The 10,426-nt window shown below is 34.8% G+C and overlaps 1 protein-coding gene across 1 annotated transcript; it reads left to right on the top strand.

Moving 5' to 3' along the window:
* Window positions 1-248: 248 nt before the first annotated feature.
* On the top strand, window positions 249-2,222 carry LOC107750951 (stonustoxin subunit beta-like). The gene is made up of 2 exons (XM_016566532.1): window positions 249-348; window positions 526-2,222. The coding sequence occupies exons 1-2, from the start codon at window positions 249-251 to the stop codon at window positions 2,220-2,222; spliced, it is 1,797 nt and encodes a 598-aa protein (XP_016422018.1).
* Window positions 2,223-10,426: the final 8,204 nt, after the last annotated feature.

Genomic DNA, 10,426 nt, shown 5'->3' with positions numbered 1-10,426 from the left:
CTACACCGAAGGAATATGAAACGATTTCTGAATTATAAACCAGAGTTAAGAGTAATGTGAAAAGGACATTCTGAGAATTTTCTGGGAACCAAAAATTAATTTGGTTCGTTTTTCTGTTAGCTGAGTTTAAAACTTGTTTGCAGATTCATGCATATTACAATATTACCATGTTTTTAGAAGATTTATATACAGTACATTTCTATAAAATCATATAAATATTTTTCTCTCTTCTGATGGTTGTCTTTAGCATGGATTCAGTGGGACTAAATGTGATTGAAGCAGCAGCTCTTGGGAGACCCTTCCAGCTGGGCATGCTGTATGACTGCAGAAAAGATGCTTTAATACCAGGTGGTTTTTAGTTACATGCCTGTAGTTTTCCTGGCCTTTATAAATAACATTCTAGACAAATGAATCATAAACAAAAGCAAACAAACATGACGTTTTTCACTTTCATCGGCCTAAACATCAGAATTTGTGTCAGATTTGAGATGTGACTGTAATAAATTCATATTTGTCCTGTTACAGGGGTCAGACTTTGGAATAAAGAGCAGCTGCAGCAGAATATTTGCTCTCGTCCTCAAATTAATACTGATTTCAATGTCACAGCTTCAGACTCCATTAAGGACAAATCCAGATTACTAAATATTGGCGGTGAATTGAAACTGAGTTTTTTAGGTGATCTCATCCATGTTAGTGGAGCAGCAAAGTATCTCAAAGACACCAAGACGTCTTTCAAACAGCAGAGACTGACGCTACATTATCATTCAACAAGCCGATTTGAAGAACTGATCACAAACCATTTGTCTTCTGGAAGTATTGCTGCTGATGACAATGATATAGGCACACATGTAGTGACAGCAATACTTTATGGAGCAGATGCATGTTTTGTATTTGACAGAGAAGTTTCCTCAGATGAGGACAAAAAAACAGTAAAAGGAGAAGTAAAAGTGGCTCTTGAGAAACTACAAGGCATTGCTTCTGTAGGTGCAAATGCTGAAATTAGTGTGAATGAGAATCAGAAAACTGCAGTCAAAAACTTCACATGCACATTTTATGGCGACTTCCAGCTGCCGTCTAACCCGACCTCTTTTGAAGACGCATTGAAGGTTTTTGCTGATCTTCCAAAACTGCTGAAAGAAAACCAAGAGTTGGCGGTTCCTCTGAGAGTTTGGCTTTATCCTCTGGACAAACTTCACTCAAGAGCTTCAAAACTTCATAAAGACATCAGCATGGATCTGATCATAGACACTGAATCAGTGATTGAGAGTTTAAATACAGCTGAGATGAAATGCAGTGATCTTCTAGAAGACTCTCCCGCTCTGACTGTTGCTGCATTTCATGATAAAATACTGCAAATGAAGCAAAACTGCTACAGCTACAAGTTGAGACTGGTGAAGAAACTCGGCTCTCTGCTGCCAAACATCCGTGGAGACGCGATGAAGGAAACTGACCTGACTGATCTTCTACAAGAACATGATGAATCTCCATTCAGAGGAAGAGATCTTGCAGAATGGCTGAAAGAGAGAGAAAGAGAGTCTGAGATCATTAAAATACTCCTCAGACAGCTGAAGGATTTTGGTGCACAGGTGGAAGTCAACATAGACGCCATCTTGATGGATCTGGAGGTCGGGAATCTGGTGAGTTACACATTCACATCACTGGACTGCTCAGATGTGCTGCTTCTTCAGCAGACTTCTTATCTGAGTCCTTCAACACAAGGAGAAACTGATGAGAAGGGCCCTGATTCAAAGCAAAAGTCTTGGCTCACTGCTGAGATCCAAAAGACCATGAGGAGAAACTTGGAGATATTTAAGAACCTAATTGATTCAAAAGACCGTAAACCAGCCAGATTTATTGTGTCCTCAAAGGAAATGGTGTATAATCCTGGTTCCTGCATTCTGCTGTATGAACATGAATGTGAAGAAGCTGTGTGCTTCACTCCTCCGTCCAAACCAGTCTGTCCGGTTACTGAAGAGCTCAAAGGTCAGAGTGTGGTTCTGAAGGTGGTTCCTCCATCATGTCCTGCTGCAGTGGAGCTCAGATTACTGTATAAAGTGAAGCAAGACACAGTCTGGAGATCTGAAGCTGTGCTGAAGGATCAAGACACAGTTACTCTGACTGATCTGAGAGAAGAAACTGAGTATGAGATCAAATGTGCAGCGCTGGGGAAACTCAACTACACCAGAGAGAGTGACATGATGAGAGTTACCACAGAGGTATAAAGAAAAGCATTTACATGACTGATTAAAAACATAAGCCAGTTTCATAATTTAATCAGTTGTTAATCAACCAGTGACCTTCAGCTTGGGAAAGGCATTTCATAAATAAAACATACTGCAGTGACTTCAGTAAGCAGAATATTCAGAATGAGCTTGCTGCATTTTTTAAATATAGGTGGCATTTCCAGTTCTGAAGTGAAGGTACATACTTCAGCCTTACTTTAATACGTCTGTTAGTATATGCTAGATTAGAGATTTTCAATCTTCAAAAGGCGTAATTAAGTAAAGAGCACTTTTTTTTTTTATTTTAACATCTTTTAACTTCACCCGCAGACTGTGTATGTATAGCATGATCTCATGGTTTCATTTGCCCGTTCTCTTTGTATGCTTAAGTAATATTTTACATGCATCTGACACAAAAATCAAATCACTTTTACAGACTGCTCAGATCATTATTTAGCCTACAGCGAGAGTGATGAGGGGAACAAAATATGGAACTTATTTAAACACTGCAAAAGACATGGAACATAGCAATGGAAAGCAGTACAGTGGAATGCAGAAAGTCACATCCTATGTCCCTTATGCACCTACTGTGTGGCTGTAGATGTCAGTCATTGTCAATCATTGTGTTCCTGTACTTTGTGTCCACAAGCACCTATAATCTGCTTTTCACTCGGTGCTTAACCCTGGGTTATTGTCATTCTAAATCCTGCTTTTTTTACTTTATTTAGTTTTGTTATATAGTTTACACTTGGTCAACAAACACGGTTCTAAAATAACAAAAGCGGTACCATACAGTCGAATACACAAAAATAGGAAGAAAAAAAATAATCATAATGCATGAATTGTCAGAGGTAAATATGTGCTATATTAAAGGGTCAGTCAGATCAAAAGATCACAGTGATTACATTTTGAATATATACAGAAAAATAGCTCAAAAATAAATTAATTAAAATGAAAATTACAAAAATATTAGAAGTACAAGACCAGTATGAAGTGACCATTTTACCAGGTGGTCTAATATAGGTTCACTATCTGTATAATGTTCACCAACTCACCAAGGCGCACATCAAATGTTGGAGCCGAGTCCAGCTTACACTTCTGAAGAATCAATCTCTTTGCAAGAACCATAGATAAAGAGATAGACTGACATTCATACCTATTAAAGGATGGTTCACAAATAAACCCCCAATATGGCAATCATTTGGTCTGGATCAATCTCCTGTTTATGTATTCTTGAAAGCCTAACCCTGCTTCTAACACCGGGTAATGCTATGTTTAATTTAGCAACCACTAGGGATGTAACGATTCACTCAACTCATGATTCGATACGATTCATGATACTGATTTCACAATTACATTTTCTCACTATTTGTTTTTTTAACAAAATGAGATTTGTCCTTTTATTTTATAAATTTTAAAACAAACCCCAAATCAAATAAATAAACAACACAAATAAAATACATCTCTTCATATAAACAAATTAAGGCTTTGCCTGTGCTCTTTCCATTCTGTTAGAGGCAACCAATGGATTTTAATCATGATCCAAACAAAGATTCTGCATACATGTTGCATGAGCAGTTTTTAATCTAAATTAGATTGTATAATTTTGAAATTTGAAACAAAAACAGATTGGTCTGACGTTAAATTCATGAAATTATGCTACATAAAACATTTGAACGAGACAAAAACATCAGACGGGCTGAATGAGATGCAGATCCACTCTCTGACAGCAGGAGGTGCTTATGGAACAGCAGATACTGCATTTCCTTGGTTACCGATGTAAACAAAGCAGCGCTGCGCTCTCAATATGCATTACACAGAGACATGAAAAGAAAATATAATCTAAATTTTTCTAAAGACACTCAGTTCCCCTCAGAGATACTTTCATATAAACTTATACCCACAACTGTATCGTGATTCGTTTAACATCTCAACCGATTTGAATCGACACATATTTGTATCAATGTTCAACCGGCTCGCGGTGCATCATTACATCCCTAAGCACCACATTTTACCTGTGGTTATGAAAGCCTGCTCCACTGCTTTTGCACTGTTAACTCCCCATTGCGTTGCCAAACTTGTAACTGCTGAAAAAAAAACAGCTAAAACCAGCCTAAACTGGTTGGCTGGATTTAGTTGGTCATCCAGCCTGGTCATAGCGCCGATCCTAGACTTCTGGCGGCCCTAAGCAAAACTTTGCCTGTGCGTTCATAAAAAAACTATTTTAACAATTAAACACTTTATCTTATAATAGCCTACTATACATAAATTGATTTAAGTAATCAAATGTAAAAAATAAAGCACTGCATAGACCTCACCATATAAATTAAACATACATTGATTCATAACATGTTATGAACAATATTCAGTGAAAAGAGCAGTGAATCATTTTCTCATTTTCTTTTGTTGTGTGATTAACAGAGGATGACAGACAGCAGCAGGTTTATACAGTTGGATGCTGAATGCACTGACTAGCATTCAATTACTTTTCAAACTGTTTATTTTCACTAAAGACATAACTGACTGTGTTTAGTGAAAACTCACCAAGACGGACATTTTGACAAATACAAAGCGCAAAGTAGTCTACACTGTAAAAAAAATTCTGTAGTTTTTACAAAATCATTTTGGCAGCTGTGGTTGCCAGAATAATTTTGTAAAAAATACAGAAAAACTGTAAACAAATTTACGGCCAAAAACTGTAAATTTTACAGTATAAAACTGTAATTTACAAACAAGAAAATTTGAATGTAAACCAGTAAATTCAACAATGCACACTGCTATTAAAATCTGTTTTGTACCTTTAACATATTGACAACCACCATAATAATGCAGGTGGTAAAAGAGAAAGCCACATGAAGAATCAAAGCTCATCACAAGTAGCTTCGCCACAAGCAGAAATATATACTAATATATAGAAGGTGCACAGAGTCATTCATGCAAACACAAAACACCATCATGGTAACACACATGATACTTAAATAATGCATTAAACTTCCATTAAACAACAGAAGATGTAACATAAAGCCCAAATATACATAACTAATAACAAAAACTATTAAAAAAACATGATTATTTAAACAAAATACTTTCAAATGTGGAGTGTCATGCAGGGAATTCTGGGAATATCAGTTTACAGTTTTTGACTGTAAATTATACATTGATTTGTTATTTTTACTTCTAAAAACTGTAAAATTAACAGCATTTTACTGTAAAATTACATGAAATGTCTGGTTAGATATTTTACAGTTTTTCCCTGTATATAGTACGGGAACTAACTGTTAACCTATTAACAGTTTTTTTCCGTAGCGTTTTTACAAAATTTTACAATTAAAATTACACTTATTTTTTACAGTGAGGTCTTTAATCTTTAAAATTCCAATCATTTTTAAAGAGACTAGTAAGCAAACACCTAGCAACAACTCAGAACACCTTAGAAACTGCACAGCAATATTCTGGCAAGCACCCAGAACACCTTAATATCGTGGCAACATGGAGGAGACAGAAAAAGTTAAACATGTACTTTGCCAATAAAATAGAACTGATGAAAGGAATCGCACTAGTTCCTATTAATGCAGCAGTGAGGATATTAGACAGTAAAAATGATAACTCAAAACCATGGGTGGAAGAAAATATGACCCGCATGAATCACACATATGGTTGAAAGCCACAGGAATGCACACTCAACAGACAACAACGTAAACAATATCACATGCTTTGCACTGCAGCTATATTTTAGAATTAGGTTAAAAAGGAAAAAAAGTTTGTCCTGGAAAATGCTGACTATGCAGCTCTTGCAGGCTAAATCTTCTTGAATGTACAGGAACAGTGAAAAGGGAAAAAAAGGGAGTTTTTCCATAAGTCACAGGGTTCAAAACAAGAAGCAGAAGATATGAAACACGTGTAACAGAATTTGAAATCTGCTTTAGGGGACAAACTTTAAATGAAAAACTTTTTGGATGCATTTTCTGGATTTGAAGCAAACAAAGTCCGTTCAAAAGTCACTACCATAATGTCAAAGTTATGATGCTGACTTTAAGACAAACTAATTCTTTTTCACATAACTTCATTTCTTTTGCAATAAGTACAAAGACAATAAGCCAATTATTTAATTTGGCAAACAGCATGTTGTCTTTATAATATCATGATTAGAGGGATAGACAGTTAGCCCAAAATGAACATTTTGAAGACATTTTGAAGAATGTTGGTAACCGAACAGTTGCTGGTAGCCATTGACAGTATTTTTCTTAAGTCAATGACTACCTGCAACTATAGCAAATATCCTCTTTTGTTTTCAGCAGAAGAAAGAAACTCATACAGATTTGGAACAACATGAGGCTGAGTAAATAATGACATCCTTTTCATTTCTGGGTATCAATCCCTTTAAGCGTACTATTTCTCAAACAGTATAAATGGTTCTGCATACAGTATACATGAGAATATATAGGCGCTCTTATATTTTAGGAGAGGGGTCCCTCACAAGGGATCACCATATTTAGCAGTCCTTGCCATCTAAAAAAAATTAAATGCATTAAGAACAAAGGTCAAAAAAGTAATTCATACACAAACCCATTGATCAAACCCTTTTTTTGTTACATCCAAAAGACAAAAATGCTGCATTAATAAAGTTCTAGACACACACAATCCACACAATTGGTACAAAAGAAGCACATACATATTGCTTTCTTCATATCTTCTGGTGGAAACGTGGAGCTCAGGAGGGCGTCCAGCACAGAAAGAGACCTAGACAGGCTGGTGCTGTCAGTTCTACAGTACTGAGGGGTTGGAAGAGGCCCTGTATTACTTATAGAAGCCTGTTCACGTGAACTACTGTAGGCTACTGGATAGACTACATTCCATGTGTGTTCGAGGAAAAGACATGCAGTTCTGTAAAAGCACCTCTCCCAACATATGCATGCTATATATATATATATACACTCTCACCCATAGAGGACACGTGCATTTTTCTTCTAAATAAATACAACTAACTAATAATTTTGCATGCAGTAACATCTGAAGATATTTTGGTGGCAAATATTTACTACTGTTCAAAAGTTTTAGGTCAGTATGTTTTTTTTTCATGAAATTAATACTTTCATTCAACAAGTATGCATTAAATTGAGTAAAGACAGTAAAGACAGTAAAGACATTTATACTGTTACAAAATATTTCAATTTCAAATAAATGCTGTTGTTTTCAACTTTCTATTAAACAAATAATCCTGTAAAAAACTTTTTTTTAAAAATAACTTTTTGCTTCCACAAAAATACTGTTTTCAATATTGATAATAATAAAAAAAAATGTTTCTTGAGTGCCAAATCAACACATTAGAAGGAATTAGAAGGAAGGAGTAATGACACTGAATGAATTTTAAAATATATTCAAATAATAAAAAAAAAACTTAAATTTTAGTAAAATTTCACAAAATTGCTGTTTTACTGTATTTTGATCAAATAAATGTAGCCTTAGTGAGCATTAGAGACTTCTTTCAAAAACATGAAATACAATTTATTAAATAAAACATATTTTTATCTTAAAAAAGAATTCTGTGGAATAAATTCTGTGACAAAATGATAAAGAATAATTTGATGATTCTGTTTTATTGAAGCTACAGCAATAACAACCTTCCAATTATACCAGATTGCAAAAGTTCCAGATCCTCACTGCAAAATCCACCAATTAAAAAAGGTTGAACATTCCAGAATTTTATGAAATCATTTGGAGTCCATGGGCTCCAAACACTTCATGCAGGGATGACAGAGTCAAACTCAAGGCGCATAAGCTTTGAGAGCATGCATGAACTTGTGAGATGCTCTGAAAGAAACATGATGATCCTAGAAGATAAATTGGTCTTTCAAGTCTCGAAATTAACAAATAAGCCTCTCTTAGTGCAGTCGCGGAAAGAAATGGGTCGGCCCCCTAAAAGCAGTTTTGCATTATGAAAAAGAAACTTGGGAGTGGAATGTAAAATCTAATTTTGTTAGTCGCCTAACGCATTCCATTCTTGGATCAAGATATAATTGGTCTAAATTTGGCTTTGCTCTTAGTGTCCTTTAACAGAATTTGTGGAGACAGAAATTCAGGAGAAATGAAGCACGCAGACGTTTCTGTGACCCAATCTTACAGATTAGATGTGACTCGAATGTCAAAAAACTTCACTGTAAAAAAAATTCTGTAGTTTTTACAAAATAATTTTGGCAGCTGTGGTTGCCAGAATAATTTTGTAAAAAATACAGAAAAACTGTAAAACATTTACGGCCAAAAACTGTAATTTTACAGTATAAAACTGTAATTTACAAACAAGAAAATTTGAATGTAAACCAGTAAATTCAACAATGCACACTGCTATTAAAATCTGTTTTGTACCTTTAACATACTGACAACCACCATAATAATGCAGGTGGTAAAAGAGAAAGCCACATGAAGAATCAAAGCTCATCACAAGTAGCTTCGCCACAAGCAGAAGTATATACTAATATATAGAAGGTGCACAGAGTCATTCATGCAAACACAAAACACCATCATGGTAACACACATGATACTTAAATAATGCATTAAACTTTCATTAAACGACAGAAGATGTAACATAAAGCCCAAATATACATAACTAATAACAAAAACTTAAAAAAAACCATGATTATTTAAACAAAATACTTTCAAATGTGTAGTGTCATGCAGGGAATTCTGGGAATATCAGTTTACAGTTTTTGACTGTAAATTATACATTGATTTGTTATTTTTACTTCTAAAAACTGTAAAATTAACAGCATTTTACTGTAAAATTACATGAAATGTCTGGTTAGATATTTTACAGTTTTTCCCTGTATATGGTACGGGAACTTACTGTTAACCTATTAACAGTTTTTTTCCTGAGCGTTTTTACAAAATTTTACAGTTAAAATTACACTTATTTTTTACAGTGTAGATGTGTACGTGTTTCACTCCGTCTCGTATCGCGCACACGGAAAGCGCTTGGGAAACAGTGTGAATAATTTTTTTTTTTTTTTTGTATCAAGCAAGAACAGCAGGAGACTGTATCTGACAGTCAAGTTACATGATTTGACTTACTGGATGTTACGTAGAAAGGGAGACAGCGCACCACATTAAAGGAAAGAAACATTCATGTTTTCAAATCCGCTGGCCAAAATCAAAAACTAAAACTAAAATCAAATAATCTTAGAGAAAAAAGGGGGCCCTACCCTTACCAAAAAGTAGTATACTTCAAGTTTATTTTTTTAAGTATACTTAAGAAAAGTTCAAGTATATTTTTAAGTATACTTTATGTAGCAAGTATACAAATATCAGTGTACTAGTAGTATACTTGTAAGTGTACTATTTCAATACTCCTTGGGACTAAATTGGCCCACTTTCTAGTATATAAAAGTATACTTTTAAGTATAACAGTAGTAAACTTTAAGTACACAACTAGTTTACAACAATATTTTAGCTTGTACTGCAACTATACTAAAAATTAACTTATACTGATAGTTTTCTCATTAAATACTTGTAGTAGCATTTTTAGTACGCTTTGAAGTATAGTCTCAGTAAACTACTAGTTTGGTAGATTTATACTGCAAGTATACTCATAAGTTTTCTTTAAGTGAACTTTACATCATACTTTAAGTATACTACTATGTCCCTATTTAGGTACTAATTTGTATATATTTTGTTATATGAATATCTGAACATACAAAACACCAAAAGAACAGGGTATCTGCTTGTAAACAAAAACATTTTATTCTAGCTTCATGCATTCTGTTTTTTAAACACTTGAATGTGGATAAGTTTCATAAATAAAAAAAAAAGAAATAAACAACATTTTGAACAAAAAGCTGAAAAAAAGACTATGAATTGGATTCAGAACGATAATCAAAATGTAGATAGAATCAATCAACACCCCAAAGCTTGACAGTCATTATTACCTCTTCATTGGTCGACATTGCATCAACTTTACACAGTTTTGATGCTGTTTTACGTCTGATGATCGTGTTTTGGCGCTTTTCCACTGTGTGGTACGACACGGCACGGCTCGACTCGGTTCGCGTTTCCACTGCAGTTCAGTACTGCTTTAGAGTGGGCGGGATTATTCACATGTCGTTATAGTTGCGCCGCCTCTATGCCGTGACTCCTGAAAAACATTTTATTCCGCGTCGCCCCATCAAGCTTGCTGGATCTGCTCCTCTGCTATCAACGAGAGGAACGTCTGT

The sequence above is a fragment of the Sinocyclocheilus rhinocerous genome, unplaced genomic scaffold, assembly GCF_001515625.1.
Source record: "Sinocyclocheilus rhinocerous isolate Xijiao unplaced genomic scaffold, SAMN03320098_v1.1 scaffold2920, whole genome shotgun sequence".
Lineage (NCBI taxonomy): Eukaryota > Metazoa > Chordata > Actinopteri > Cypriniformes > Cyprinidae > Sinocyclocheilus > Sinocyclocheilus rhinocerous.
Note: the sequence above shows the minus strand (reverse complement) of the source record. Positions and strands in the feature narration are given on the sequence as shown.

Coding starts and splice junctions, on each gene's coding strand:
- LOC107750951 (XM_016566532.1), top strand. CDS start 249: ATGGATTCAGTGGGACTAAATGTGATTGAAGCAGCAGCTCTTGGGAGA. Junction 349..525: donor AAAAGATGCTTTAATACCAG/GTGGTTTTTAGT, acceptor GTCCTGTTACAG/GGGTCAGACTTTGGAATAAA.